This window comes from Cetorhinus maximus, chromosome 3 (genome assembly GCF_964194155.1).
Source record: "Cetorhinus maximus chromosome 3, sCetMax3.hap1.1, whole genome shotgun sequence".
Classification (NCBI taxonomy): domain Eukaryota; kingdom Metazoa; phylum Chordata; class Chondrichthyes; order Lamniformes; family Cetorhinidae; genus Cetorhinus; species Cetorhinus maximus.
The window spans coordinates 94,729,408-94,745,763 of record NC_135881.1 but is presented as its reverse complement, the minus strand read 5'-3'; the positions used below and the strand labels follow the sequence as shown (position 1 = coordinate 94,745,763).

Genomic DNA, 16,356 nt, shown 5'->3' with positions numbered 1-16,356 from the left:
TGTGGAATGTGTTGCCACAAGGTAAGGTTAAGGCAAATAGCATAGATGCATTTAAGGGGAAGCTAGACAAGCACATGAGGAAGAAAATAATAGAAGAATATGCTAATGGGACTAGATGAAGAGGGGACACTTGTGTGGAATTTTAATGCTGACATAGCCAAGTTGGGCCAAATGACCTGTTTCTATACTGTAGATGTGATGTGATTCAATTGTTCGGTTCTTTCAACCTTTCCTCTGCATTGTGAAACTGTTCAAGTATAGTAATCTAGTAGCATGATAATCTGTAGATTAGGAAAAAATACCTAAATTATGGCATCAAGTAATCAAATCCTTGTTAATTTACCGCCCCTCTAGCCTGCTACTGTGGAGCTACTTTTCGAGAAGTGCTGTGTGGAACAGATAAAGAAGAATATGATGGCATCGGCTACTTTTCTTGTCAAAAACCTTGTGACAGGTGAATTGAGACACAGATGTGTGTTGTAACCTTTTATATAGCATTGTAGACCTCTGTGAGGTAGCACTTGTAATGAGTCAGAGAATATACTGTTGGATACTGTGCACTCCTAATAAAAGTTATCTTGCTAAGTGCAGCCAGAGATCTCTTTCTCTTCCACTGCTTCCTGGAATTGGGATTTCTCTTACTGCTTGTTCCTTCATGTCTTGCTCAACTCTAAGTGTGTCTTTCTCTTGTCTTTTTTTCCCCTCTCTACCTTTTTTGCTTTTCTCTAATCCCTTTTATTCTGTGTTGAGCCCCTGTGTCTGGATCCCCTTAGCAATTGTTTGTCTGCAACTTTCTGTTTTTATTTCTCCCACCAGCCTTGCTGCTAAAATGCAGTTAAATGAAAAACAAAATAAGCACCACCTGGTATGCCCAGTGCCCATCCATTTTTTCCTTTACCTGAAACAAAGTATAAGGTTCCTTCATTGAGGGGGATTGCAAGTGTGCACATTGTTGATTATATCAGTGTTTTCCAAATTTCTTGGGCCTGAGTCTAGCCAGTTAATTCTTATAACCTTTTGCTGCCCCCTTGCTTAGAATATTGGTAAGTTTTTAAAAATGTGCCCTTTATTTTGGTATTGCTTGATCTACTTTCATTTTCTCTCTCTTTTCTTTGTTACTCATCTGTTTTGCTTTTTCAATGAGCGAGCACTTGCAATATGATGCAGATTGTGGGAGCGTGTTTTGTATGATTTCAGGGAATTCTAAACTTTTACATCTTAGAATCTTTATGTATTATATTTGTTTGCATCATGCGTCTGAAAGTGGTACTGCACTGTCCAGGAGGGGATTCTGAACTGTGAGAAGAAGATTGTGTTTTTTTTTGTTGGGCTATGAGCACACAAATTTGCGAAAATGGTCAAACAAAAAAACAGTTTTGGCCCATAGAGCCTCTTGTTCAGATGTATTGCAATTAGATAACATGTACCCCCACTTCCCCCCACCCCCATCCCAGTGTTAACTGCTTTCTTGGGAGAGGTAAAAAGTACTGGGGAAATTATGACATGATGGCATGCAAGGGCAGGTTGTATCAGAATTTTTTAATGGAATCTGGTTGTGGAGAAAATTGAATCAGAAGGTTTGATTTATATGAAGTATGATTTGGTTATTCCCTGTTTATGTTAGATGGAAGAAAAACACAGACTTAAATATTGAACCAGTGACAAACAGGGAAATTGACGATCAGGATATAGATGACAGATTCAGTGTGCATGATGCGCAAGACGTTATAATAGTGCTCCCACTTTGGCTGCAATTGGCAATCCTGGTGCTCAGAATTGCACTGGTTTTCTAAATTGATTTTGAGGTTCAAATTTCCACTGAAACTCATTTGCCTCATCACAAATGTTAGAATTTCCATAACCCAGCACATTCTGGCAGTATTTTAGAACATAATAGCCAAGATTTTGCAGTCACTGGCAGAGCAACATTGCTCAACACTGACTTCGAATCAAACTACAAATCGAGCAACTATGATTCCCATTGCGTTGAAGGAGGGAGGATTCTTTCCTGGTGTTGGCTTCAGTGAGGCCCAGCAGTGCTGTCTAGCAGGTGAAAACAGCAGATAGTTTGGGGCATGGCTTCCAGTCACTGCACCACAAGGTCTGTATAATCCAGACTGCTATAGTAAAAATGACATCGGAACAAAGGGTCATTTCATTTATTTGCGAGAGATCATTTTACAACTTAAAAATATAAATGTTTTAAAAGTGCACTAATCTTGATCAATACTTTGAAAAGTCAAGATAAATTGTTTTGAACTGATATACATGAAAATCTTTAAAAAGCCTGAAAAATCATGCTAAAAAGCACATAAATTTGACTTTCTAACAGAATTTTGGATATTAAGTGACTATTTAAAAGATTCATCAGACCTTTTGTAAGTTTTCTTGTTGACCTTTTAACAAGATTTATCTGATTTGTTTAAGAAGGCATTTTCATGAAAACAAGATAATGTCTGATGAACCTTGTTAAATCATTTAAAAAGTCAAATTGATGTTTTAAAAAATCATTTACATGACTCCATTTTAGCATTAAAAATACCCCTTCTGGTACAGGCTTCCTCATTAAGTATTCACAAAATAAGTAGAGGCTCCTTTATGCCTGATAATAAGAACCCTAAAACTTTTCTGTGTGAATAGGTCATTGTTAGTGGGCAATTAGCCCAAATTCTGGCATGCTGCATACCTTCCATTTAAATCTGCAGCTCAGCGATGGAAGTTTCGAGGCCTTGGGAGTAACTTTGATTTGCCAGCTGCAACTTCTGGTTTTGTGTGATATACGCACTCCAGAAGTTGCCAACCTTTCCATCATGCAATAACAGTGAACGCTGAATGTGTTGCTGTTATTAACAAAGCAAAATCCGGGTCAACTTTTTTTTTTTCTTGTGTTTGACTAAGTAACCCTTAGTGTATTTGAGTGCAGTTATATTAGTACAGCTGGAAATGGGGTTATCACAAAAAAATTAAAAATATTTAATAAGTGTGTCCAGTCCTCCACATTTGAGTAACCCGATTTATACAATTGAAAATGACTTTAAAATAAGTGATATGGTACCATTTACAAGTTTAATTAGTAGTGCATTAAATATTTTTTAATATTTAAAAATTTTGTAAGGTACCTATTAGTGCCCTTGCCCCAAATAAAAATCAGCTTAATTTTATCGGTCTCTAAAAGCTTGTAAATAGGTGCAATGAGCAGAAACTTGCCATGGTGATTGATTTGATTTGTTAGTGGGGTCAGTTTCTAGCTTGATGGGTTTTTAAAAAACCTTTGCAGAAGATCATGGACACTTGATTAACGCTGGAAATTCCGCAATCTTTTGTGTTAGCTTGCCCGATTTTTGGATGAATTGCACTGAAAGTCATGGAAACTCCACCCAAATTTGTCTAGGAAAATGAATTGTGATAACATGTTGCACTTTATTTTCTACAGCTAAGGCGTAGGATCAAAGTATTGACTTTTTTCCCCAAATAAAACAAAAGACCGTTATGATGACATTTTGGTGTTGACATTCTGAATTTTTTGGGGAGAGGTGGTGGTGAGGAGGAGGTGGTGGTGAGGAGGAGGTGGTGGTGAGGAGGAGGTGGTGGTGAGGAGGAGGTGGTGGTGAGGAGGAGGTGGTGGTGAGGAGGAGGTGGTGGTGAGGAGGAGGTGGTGGTGAGGAGGAGGTGGTGGTGGGGAGGAGGTGGTGGTGGGGAGGAGGTGGTGGTGGGGAGGAGGTGGTGGTGGGGAGGAGGTGGTGGTGGGGAGGAGGTGGTGGTGGGGAGGAGGTGGTGGTGGGGAGGAGGTGGTGGTGGGGAGGAGGTGGTGGTGGGGAGGAGGTGGTGGTGGTGAGGAGGAGGTGGTGGTGAGGAGGAGGTGGTGGTGAGGAGGAGGTGGTGGTGAGGAGGAGGTGGTGGTGAGGAGGAGGTGGTGGTGGTGGTGAGGAGGTGGTGGTGGTGAGGAGGTGGTGGTGGTGAGGAGGTGGTGGTGAGGATGTTAATGGATGGATAAACGTGACAGGAACACATTTATATTACAAGTGGGAAGGTCACATGGAATTTGATGCCATGTTGGAGTATGTCCAGTTCCAGTATTTCTCACAAGTGGAGCTACAATCAGTGTCACTTGTGTAACCTCATTATTGTGATTACTGTTGAGATGCATCCGTAACATAGCATTTCAGTACAATTCTTAGTTTTGCGTTCAACAGCCATGAGGAATAAGTTTGTGAAATGTCAGCCTTCCACAATTGTTTCTGTGCTGCATTGTTATGCCACCTAATTTGCAGAAGTGTGATATTCCTTAATCATATAATGTGTGCATGAGAGATTTCACTTAACAAAAATCCAGTGGCACATTGTGTTGTATAAGTGAATAGAACCAATGTTTTTGAATGCAAACAAATGTTTTTTTCACTCTAATGACTTTGATCATGAGCATCTTATGCTCTTACTGTAAATGCTGTTTTCAAACTTACAAATTTCTATAATGTAATTTCCATTTGTAATGTGAGTGGCATCATTGTAGTTATCAGTATTGAAGACCATTAGCAAATAACAGCCTGGTACATTCTATAACATGTCTGGTGGTAACTTTTACATACGATTGTTCGCCTTAAAGTTTCATGGATCCTAAACATGTTCACTCCCTTAGGAAGCTCAACTGTGGAAACCATAACTGCCTCCAGCTGTGCCATCCATCTGCATGTCAGCCATGTCCTCGCCTGCCCAAATTGGTGCACAGCTGCCCTTGTGGGCAGACTCCTTTGTGCAAACTTTTAGAGCTTGGTTACCCTGAGCGTAGGAGCTGCACCGAATCTATACCATCATGTGGGAAGACTTGTGGCAAACCCCTACCCTGTGGTTCTGATGGTGAGGACGACAGTTGGCTTTGATTACTTGTGTTTTTGAAATCAGCAAAAAATGAGTATTTAAAATGAGATTTTTAAAATTGTCAGGTGTTAGTTAATCATTACTGAGGTTTATTGATTAAACTTTGAAAAGTAGATTCACAACTTATTATGAATAAGTGACTCAACAAATCTATATAACATTTACTGATCATTCTCTGTGACATTTACTAATAGGATTGTTAAACTGTTGACTATATTGTGGTAATTTTTCCGTTATCTGTTAAAATAACTAGAGAACTACATGTCTGTGTCTGTTATTTTCAAAATATTGAGATGAATGATATGGCAAAAGAACCTATTTCCAAGCTAATTAAAATTTGTAAAGCAAGTGAACCTACCCTTGCTCATTCTAACTGACAGCTTTGTCATAATTATGGTTTCATTTATTAATAACGAGAAAAAGTGAACCATACTTAAGGTACAGTTACCATAGGCTTCATATTTATCGGCCATATTGCTTTGTTCAGAACAACCCTTATTTGGTACTCAAACATAGTACAATAATTATAAACAAAAATGTTGCAAATTTGAGATAAAAACAAAAGACCATAAGACGTCGGAGCAGAAGTAGTCCATTCGGACCATCGAGTCGACGCCACCATTCAGTGAGATCGTGGCTGATCTGATAATCCTCAACTCCACAAAGATGTTAGGAATGCATAGCACTTCAGTGTACATCTGCAAAGTGAAAAGACACATCAACAATTCTGATTATACAAGTTAAGTTACACTGAAAACTTAGGTGAACGGTTTTGTACAGCTAGAAAGAAAAAAGGAAAGGAAGAGAAATAACAGAATCGGAGAGAAGGAGTTAATGTGTTGACCTGCTAATAGCTTAATTAGAATCAAAGAATGGTTCCAGCACAGAAGGAGGCCATTCAACCTTTTGTGTCTATGCCAGGTGTCTGCAAGAACAACTCATCTAGTCCTACTCCCCCTTTTCCCCGTAGCCCTGCAGATAGAAAACTGTTTGATGATGTAGAAAAAGTGAGGCAATAGAAATATTGAGAGCAGAAATGATTCAGAGGATGAAAAGAATCGGAGAGACCCACAAACAAACTGAGAAAATGGAGGAAATTGAAAAAGGGGAAGAAAAACCCTGTGGTAGGTTTGTAATGAAATGTTGACTTAAAGTAAAAAGGGAAAGTCAACACCACAAATGCAGACGACTCTATCCACATTGTTTTGGATGTTATTCCCCCCTCAGCTCCTCCAGATTTAAAGAAAAAGCTTTTTATTGCTAAAGTCTGAAATTATTGGTCAGTATTTTGAACTAGAGAAAGATGAAATACTGTTCCTGTAGCTTGTATTAAGCTTGGTTGGAGCATGTTGGAAGTTAGATAGAGTGGGGGTATGGGCTGGTGTGTTGATGAAGTGGCAAGCCAGAGAGGAATATAGGTCACATTTGCACACAGAATAGAGAGATTTAGAAAGTATGTCCTAATATGTATTTGGTATCCGTGTTGTAGAAGAGGCTACAATACATTATAATTTCACTGTCTCACATCAAAGGTGTGTTTAGGGCACTGCATTTGGTGTTGAATGAGGTAAATGGACAGATATTGCACCAACTGCAGTTCTGCAGGCAAGTGCCTGGGATGATTAAATGTCGTTGGTTAGTAGAAGAGCAAACGAGTGTATCCTAGATTGAACGGTGTCACTCTAAAATAGAGACCAGAGGAGATGTGCTTGGCTCCAAAAAGCAGTAGAGACTGGGCCATTAAATTTTCAAGGCTGAGTTAGATAGATTTTTGATAGACAAGGGAGAAAAGGGTTATGGGTGGGGCAAGCAGGAAGGTGGCATTGAGACCACAGTCCGACCACCCATGATCTTATCGAATGGTGGAGCAGTTTCGAAGTGCCAAATGGCCGCCTTCTGCTCCTATGGTCGAATCACTAAGTGGTGAAAGATGATCTGATGGACGTGAACCTGGTTGTGTGAAATTTAAGGACAGGGAGGAACCTTGTTGTTAAGGGAGTGAGTAAGAGCAGAGGCCCAAGAAGTGGGACAGACTCAGCCCTCCTGACACTTTTGAGGGAAGCCCTGACACAAAAAGACATTTCGGGCGTTCTGGTATAGAAAGAGGAGTCACATAAGCATGTGACCAGTATGAAAAATTGGGAACCTGACTTAGACCTGATGCAGTCCATTAAGAGTATTGTGCAGGTAGTTCTTTGTCAACTGTGGGTTTGGCATATTGTAGTCTAGAATACAAATTATTACTATGCAACAGTATTGTAAAAGTATGAAATTCTTATGTATGGCCAAGAAAGTGGATAGCCTGCTTCCAGGTCAACGGCTTGAAGGAAGTTTGGCTTAGTGACTGAATACACTGTTGCATTGTTGCCGTTTCTGTTGTTGAATGATTAGTGCAGCTGCCTTTCAACATTATTTGTATAATTTTGTAGCTGAAGGAATTCTGAGGTTCAGCTTCATGGCTAGAATTAATATAGATTGTCTTTAAAATCTAGATTCCATTCACACTTGTAGTAACCTTTGCCATGAAGGTGAATGTGGACCATGTGCTGGAACTTCAACTGTTAGCTGTCGGTGTGGATTTAAAAAGAAGGCAAGTAAATGGATAGACCTGTGACATAATGTATCATATCTACTTTATCTATTTCATTTCCAATACTAATACACTCCCGGCATTGAAGTTACAGTATGGCGAGGGCTGCTTCAGGGAGAAGTTGTGCTTTTGCAGCACTCCTTTTGGACCAGGTCAAATGCAAATGCTTTCTCCACGACCCCAGCTTCCCCCTAGGGTTGCAGATTGGACCCCCGCTCCCAGGGTCAAGGATCGAGCTAAACTGGTCCTGTGGCTTACTTCAGTTTGCTCCCTGCCTGACTGAAAATCAGGAGCCAAGCCTGTCAATCAGGCTGACTTCCAGGTAGAGAACCTGTCATAGTGAGAAGCTACATGCTGTGGAGTTAAAACAATTCCTAGCATGCAAGGAAACCTAGTCTTCAGATTTCCTGTCTGAAACTCCACCCAATACCCACCCCGTCAACATAACTCACCAGACTAAATATCCAGAACTTAGTTACAATACATCAACTGAATCAGAAGATTAAGAACAAATGATGCCAAATTCTAAAGCAGAAAAATTCTTAGAATTGCCACTAATTGTTAGCATAGCATTAATGTCCCATTTAACAATAGACTCACTATTAATCTCTGGGTTTGGCTAATGACTTTAGGTTTTGCCATTTGTAAGTGGTTGGTGCCATACCAATGGCTAATGTAAGTGCACTATATTCATTTATTGAGCTGTTTACCTGTGTCTTCAATGGTTGGGATGTGTGGAAGAATTTTTACAATAATAACTTCAAATTAATCCTCATTATTTTGGACAAAAACTGCACAGTTTAAGAAAAATAATTTTGAGCCAAAGAATTTCAGCTTGTGTAGTAATTGTTGTTCATTCTGCATAGGATGTTCCCTGTGTCAATATCACGAAGGAAGGTAAGCACAGAGATGTTTCCCATTTTTTTTAAATTAAGGTAGTGATAAAACATTCAGATAAAATGTGGTAGGACAGTGATTATTGTTGTGCTTAATTTGATTGTTTTTCAGTCATTAAAATAGGTCCAATGAGATTTCATGTTTTAAGTTTTTCCCTTTTTCTTCAGTTTCCCCATACCATATATGATTTTTGAATGAGATGTTCCCAAAAGCCATTGCAAAACTATTTGCTAAAAAGTATTTGTCAAATGCTTGTGGTGGCTAGCTTGCTTTTGCCTATCATGCCCCTCTGTTGAGAAGTCTTCCCCCAGCACCAGTGCTGAATTTGATCGAATGCCATAGTGATTTATAATTAATTTTTACTTAAGAGCTGAAAAATAACACTTAAACACCCCCCTTGATTATTGACTTGAACTGCAATTGTACAATATTTGCAGAATACAAAACACATTACCTTTGGTTCCCATCTAACTCCCAAGCATACTAATGCCCAGTGATGTGTATTGACCCCAGCATTAAGTTTCATTGGCTGCAGTAACATTCCAGCTTGATGCAAAGCTGTAGTGGAAAAATTATTCGTTGCACATCTGAGTTTTTTTTTACATTTACAAAAGAGCAGATGCTTCCACCTCTGCTCTCCCAAAATTGTTTTTTGAGCAGAAGCTTAGATGTTAAGCGCTTGCATCCAAGATCCATGTGCGGATCTGTTTTATGACTGACATCAGTGCAATCACCATTTTAACTTGATTTTGTGTCACATTCCATAGATGCTGGCCTGTGATTGATAGCCTCAGCGTAAATACAGCCAGTTTACTTTCAGAACTTTAGATTAGAAGTTTAGATTAGAACATACTACTAACAGTGAAAAATGCTGGAAATAGTTTCTTTAGTCTTAGTGTTTATAAACTACCTGTAGCTTAAAAACTTCGGTAATGTAGGGCATATATTTTAAGCGTTCATGTCGATACTTAAATAGAAGCATTTAGTTATCTTAAATTACAAAATGGCAAACAAATTATGTCAAGAACAAGTTTGCTGGGAAGTGGGAAAGAAATTTGCTCTGTGTTTTTTCAACTTTGTCTATCACCTTACAAATATGCAGCCTTGTTTTTTTAACGTTATTGGAGATGCTATTGATTTTGGTTTACTGTAGATTGTTACCGAATGCTTAGAGCACCTATGCAATTGCATTTCTTAAAGGAGATAGCCCTTTTTGTTGTGATAAGCCTTCATGAGCTTCTGTGTAATATCCTCTCTGAGTGTCCTCTGCTGTAAATCTCTCTTATGTAGCAGACCTGCTGTTCTTGTGTGACAAGCGCTGCAATAAGAAGCGTTCTTGTGGCCGCCATAAATGTAATGAAGTTTGTTGTGTGGTAAGTGGAACAAAATGTGTTTGAGGCTTCAGCACTTTGCACTTTATTTGTTGAATATATGTAATGCAGAAATATATTGTGACAATCACCATTTCGATAGATCTATCTAGATGCATATATATCTCTCTGTCACTCTATTTTCTAAAGGACAGTAAATGTAATTAATGATATATTCATTAATCAGCTGAATTATAAGACAAATTTGCAATGCTAATCCTTCAGTTCAAAGTTATCATTCATTATCATGGTTCTATTGCCATCTGCCATGACACCAGGTAACAGTAAAAACAATGGAGCAAAATGGGAGCAAACACATCTCTACAATACAGAGAATATGGGAATGACATGAGAACGTAAGAAATAGGATCTGAAATAGGATATTTGGCTCTTCAGCCTGCTCTGCCATTCAGCAAGATCATGGCTGGTTTTCTACTTCAACTTCGCCCTCCTGCACTATCCTCAAGTCCTATGATTCCCTTAGTATCCAAAAACGTTAATCTCTGTCTTGAATATACTCAGTGACTGAGCATCCATAGCTCTCTGGAGAGTAGAATTCCAACGATTCACAAGCCTTTGAGTAAAGAAATTTTGCCTCAGCTCAATCCTTAGTCTAAGACTGTGACTCTGTTCCAGATTCCTCAGCCAAGGGAAACTTTTGCTCAGCATCTACCCTATCGAGGCCTTAAGAATTTTATCTGTTTCAATTAGACCATCTCATTCTTCTAAACTCTAGGGAATATGGGCCTAGCCTATTCAATCTCTCCTCATAGGACAATCCCCTCATCACAGGAACCAGTCTAGTGAACCTTCATTGCACTCTCTCGAGGGCAACTATATCATCCTCTAGGTAAGGAGATCAAATTTCACACAGCAGTCTAGGTGTGCCCTCATCAATGCCTTGTATAATTGTTGTAATACTTATTTACTCTTCTACTCCAATCACTTTGTAACCAAAGCTAGCATACCATTTGTCTTCCTGCATGTTAACTTTGTGATTAATGTTCAAGGATACCCAGATACAGGTCAAATATCCTTTATCCCTACATCCAAAAATCAAACTTTTTTTTTGGATGTCTAAGCAGTTAATTTGTATGTCAATAAGGCAATGTATGTGAAACCTATGTTACAGATGAAGTTAGTGTTAACAGGAAGAAGTAGGGTGTGAGAGATTTGGCAAATGGAGAAACAGCTTAGTATTTGTAGCTAGCTTAGACTATTATAATGTAAGTAAGCCTAGGCCTACTGTATATATGGTAGATCCAAAAACTGAAAATATCTGAATAATGAAATGCAATCGACCCCAAGGATTTCAAGTAAAAGATACTCAACCTGTATTGCTCTCAATCCTGAGAGTCCTAATTTTTTGTAAAAACCCCTCGTGGCACCTTTTTGAATGCTTTTGTAAATCCAAATACACTACATCCACTGGGTCCCACTTATTCATTCTACTAATTACACTTTCAAAATACTCTCCAACAGATTTGTCACAATTTCCCTTTCATAAATCCTTATTGGCTCTGCTTCATCATATTATGATTTTCGAAGTGCCCTATTACCATGTCCCCAATAATAGATTCTAGCATTTTGCCAATAACTGATGTTATGTTACGAACATACTAATTAGGAGCAGGAGTAGGCCATTCAGCAACATTTGATAAAATCATGGCTGATCTGATTGTGGCTTCTACTTTCCGTTCTACCCCCTATGCACTTTGACTCCATTGTCAGTCAAGAATCAGTCCAATTCAGCCTTAAAAATATTCAGTGACCCTGCCTCCACTGTTCTCTGGGGAAGAGAATGCCACAGACCTAACAGTCCTCTGAGATAAAAAAATTCTCATCTCTGTCTTATTTTTAAACTGTGTCCCATAACTCTAGTCTGTCCCACAAGGGGAAACATTCTTTCTTTCACCCTGTCAAGTCCCCTCATGATCATCTATGTTTCAATAAGATCACCTCTCATTCTTCTAAACGCCAATGGATACAGGCCCAACCTGTCCATCCTTTTCTTAGAAGAACACCTTCATCCAAGGAATCAGACGAGTGAACCTCTGCACTGCTTCCAGTGCAATTATATCCTTTCTTAAATAAGAAGCCCAAAACTGTACACAATACTCTAAATGTGGTCTCACCAATGCCCTATACAATTGGAGCAAAACTAATTTTATATTCCATTCCCCTTTCAATAAATGGCAACATTCCATTGCCTTCCTATGCTGTACCTGCATACTAACTTTTTGTGATTCATGTACCAGGACACCCAGATTCCTCTCCACTGCAGAGTTCTACAATCTCTCTACATTTAAATAATATACAGCTTTTTTTGTTCTTGCTGTTAAAGTGGACAAGTTCACGTTTTCCCACATAGTACTCCATCTGCCAATTTTTTGCCCACTCATTTAACATACATATATCCCTTTGCAGACTCCTTATCATCTCTTCACAATTTACTCTCCTACCTGTCTTTTGTGTCATCAGCATATTTGACATCCATGCATTCAATCCCATCATCCAAGTCAATGGCCTAGATTGTAAATTGTTGATCCCTGTGACATTCCACTTGTTGCATCGTGCCAACCTGAAAATAACCCATTTATCCCTACTCTGTTAGCCAATCAACCCTCTATCTATACTGCTATGTTACCCCCTAAACCATGAGCTCTTATTTTGTATTGTAACCTTTGATGTTGCATCTTGTTTAATATCTTCAGGAAATCCAAATACACCACACCCACAGGTTCCCCTTTATCCACATTGCTTGATTTTTATTTATGGGATGTGGGCATCGCTGGCTAGGCCAGCATTTATTGCCCATCCCTAATTGCCCTCGAGAAGGTGGTGGTGAGCTGCCACCTTGAACCACTGCTTATCCCTGTGATGTAGGTACACCCAGAGTGTTGCGAGGGAGGGAGACCCAGGATTTTGACCCAGCGACAGTGATGGAACAGCGATATGTTTCCAAGTCAGGATGGTGAGTGGCTTGGAGGGGTACTTCCAGATGGTGGTGTTCCCATGTGTCTGCTGCCCTTGTCCTCCTAGATAGTAGCAGTCGTGGGTTTGCAAGGTGCTGCCTAAGGAGCTTTAGTGAATTTCTGCAGTGCACCTTGTAGGTGGTGTACACTGCTGCCACTGTACGTTGGTGGTGGAGGAAGTGAATGTTTGTGGAAGGAGTGGCAATCAAGCGGGCTGCTTCGTCCTGGATGAGTTTCTTGAGTGTTGTTGGAGCTGCACTCATACAGGCAAGTGGAGAATATTCCATCACACCCTTGACTCATGCCTTGGTAGATGGTGGACAGCCTTTGGGGAGTCAGGAGGTGAGTTACTTGCTGCAGGATTCCTAGCCTCTGACCTGCTTTTGTAGCCAAAGTGTTTATATGTCTAGTCCAGTTCAGTTTCTGGTCAATGGTAATCCCCAAGAATGTTGATAGTGGGGGATTCAGCGATGATGATGCCGTTGAATGTCAAGGGGTGATGGTTAGATTCTCTTGCGTTGGAGATGATCATTGCCTGGCATTTGTGTGGCACAAATGTTATTTGCCACTTGTCAGCCCAAGGCTGGATATTGTCCAGGTCTTGATGCATTTGGATGTGGACTGCTTCAGCAGCTGAGGAGTAACCACTGGTGCTTAACATGTGCGATCATCAGCGAACATCCCACTCCTGACCTAATGATGGAAGGAAGGCCATTGATGAAGCAACTGAAGATGGTTCGGCCTAGGACACTACCCTGACGAACCCCTGCAGTGATTTCCTGGAGTTGAGATGGCTGACCTCCAACAACTATAACTATCTTCCTCTGTGCGAGGTATGGCTCCAACCAGCAGAGCGTTTTCCCCCTGAGTCACATTGACTCCAGTTTTGCTGGGGCTCCTTGATGCCACACTTGTTCAAATTCTGCCTTTATATCAAGGGTAGTCACCCTTACCTCACCTCTTGTCCATGTTTGTACCAAGGCTGTAATGAGGTCAGGAGCTGAGTAGCCCTAGTGAGACCCAAACTGAGCGTCAGTGAGCAGGTTATTGCTAAGCAAGTGCTGCTTGATACCACTGTTGATGACCCCTTTCATCACTTTACTGAGGGTCGAGAGTAGACTGATGGCCAGGTTGGATTTCTCCTGTTCCCTGTGTACATGACACACCTGGGCAATTTTCCACATTGCTGGGTAGATGCCAATGTTGTAGTTGCACTGGAACAGCTTGGCTAGGGTCGCAGCAAGTTCTGGAGTGTTACTAAAGTATAATAATTTTCATAATATTTTTCTGGTTTATGGGTGTTGTGTTTTCCTGTCTGTGGGTGATTTAATTGCATTTTGTAGCCAAGCAGTCTGCAAGTTGAAGTTATCAAAAGAAGCAAGGTGTAGAAGTGTCTTTAATATGCTAATAATTAAACATGGCTGGTGCCTTAGCATGTAAGGTGTAAAGGGAAATTGCATTTTTAGTTAGATGGAGCAGGATTTGAATTTCAACGGGTTTTAGGTTGTTTATAAATAGCTAGACAAGCAAATTAAGGAATGTAAAATCAAAATACGGTGGATGCTGGAAATCAGAAACATAAACAGAAAATGCTGGAAAAACTGAGCAGGTCTAACAGCATCTGTGGAGAGAAAAAAAAAGAGTTAACATTTCGCGTCCATATGACTCTTCAGCTGAAGAAGAGTTATACAGACTCGAAACGTTAACTCTGGTTTTATTTCTCCCTCCACTGATGCTGCTAGACCTGCTGAGTTTTTTCAGCATTTTCTGTTTCTGGTAAAGCTTAGGAATCTGTTTATTTTTCTCAAGTGTTACGGACAGTATATAGTGACAACGTGAAAAGATTTATGTTATGAGGGAGATACAGTTTCAAAAACTTATGAAACAATGGAATTTACATATTAAAAGGAGAAAAACGTATATAAAGGAGAATGAGGCTATGTGTCAGGAGGAGGCATTGTAAGGTCTAAAATAAGTGTGTGAAGTCGCCTCCAAGAAGTCTCCAGTATTGGTGCATTAAGCCTGTTGTCTACAGAAACCAAAGCTGGAGAGAGCCACTTTGAATTCCACTGTCCAGGGTGTTGTGTTAATTTGCTGGATCTGTTTGAAATCTAAAATATCTATTTTTGGACCATTGCCTTAAAGGGGGTTTAGCTGGGAGCCAAGTTAATTAGGGATGTTAAGAGTTAGTACAGTAATAATTTGTAGGCCTATGTATGTGCTTGAAATCCTTTCTTTTGTTAATAAATATTTTAATTTTAATTTTTTTAAATTTCTAAAATCTTGATGGACTTTTTACTCAGAGCACACATCTCGAAATAAATACAAATTGCAAAACCACTGTGATAGCACAACCCAAGTTTTCCTCATGGGTTTGATCTACCTGGCACACATCATCTGCTGTATCATAACATTTGCTATTAGGGATGCTCATAATGCATCGACTAGATTTAGTCCTTTTGAATTAGTCTATGGTCATGAGGTAAGGGGACCCCTGAAATTGATTCATGAGAAATTGGCGGGTCATAAGTCGGAAACTATCTCCTGGATTATGTACCAAACTTCAAAGACAGATTGAACAGATCATATGAGTTAGCTAGGGAACATTTAAAGATGTCACAGCAAGTGATGAAAGTGAAGGCAGGTAGGAGAGTTTTGTTGCTGAGGAAACAGTGTTAGTTTTGTTACCAGTATTGGGTGATTTGTTAAAGGCAAGGTTTAGTGGGCCTTACAGGCTTGAAAAGAAACTGAGGGCAGTCACTCTCACCTCTTTTGTCCACGTTTGGACCAAGGCTGCAATGAGGTCAGGAGCCAAGTGGCCCTGGTGGAACCCAAACCGAGTGTCAATGAGCAGGCTATTGCTGAGCAAGTGCTGCTTGATAGCAGTGTTGATGACCCCTTCCATCGCTTTAATGATCGAGAGTAGACTGATGGAGCGGTAATTGGCTGGGTTGGATTTTTCCTGCTTTTTGTGTGCGGGACATAGCTGGGCAGTTTGCCACATTGCTGGATAGGTACCAATGTTGTAGCTGTACTGGAACAGCCTGGCTAGGGGCGTGGCAAGTTCTGGAGCACAAGTCTTCAGTACTATTGCTGGAATATTGTCAGGCCCCAGAGCCTTTGCACTATCCAGTGCCTTCAGCCATTTCTTAATATCACGTGGGGTGTATCAAAATGGCTGAAGAATGACATCTGTGATGCTGGGGACCTCTGGAGGAGGCAGAGATGGATGATCCACCTGGCACTTCGGACTGCAGATTGTTGCGAATGCTTCAGCTTTAGCACTGAAGTGCTGGGCTCCCCCATCATTTAGGATGGGGATATTTGTGGAGCCTTCTCCTCCAGCGAGTTGTTTAATTGACCACCATGATTCACAACTGGATGTGGTAGGACTGCAGATCTTAGATCTGATCCATTAGACATGGAATCGCTTAATTCTTGCTGCTTATGCTGTTTGGCACGCAAGTAGTCCTGTGTTGTAACTTCACCAGGTTGACACCTCATTTTTAGATATGCCTTGCACTGCTTTTGGCATGCCCTCCTGCACTCTTCTTTGAACCAGCATTGATCCCCTGGCTTGTTGGTAGTGGTAGAATGCGGGTTATGCCGGGCCATGAGGTTGCAGATTGTGGGTGAGTACAATTCTGTT

The 16,356-nt window shown here is 40.3% G+C and overlaps 1 protein-coding gene across 1 annotated transcript in view; it reads left to right on the top strand.

Annotated features, from left to right (window-relative positions):
* Positions 1-16,356, top strand: part of nfx1 (nuclear transcription factor, X-box binding 1) — a 99,753-nt gene that overhangs the window by 44,209 nt on the left and 39,188 nt on the right. The window contains 5 exon segments of the mRNA XM_078538731.1: positions 355-454; positions 4,637-4,854; positions 7,368-7,465; positions 8,332-8,362; positions 9,653-9,735. Of these exon segments, the coding sequence (XP_078394857.1) occupies positions 355-454; positions 4,637-4,854; positions 7,368-7,465; positions 8,332-8,362; positions 9,653-9,735 (530 nt within the window).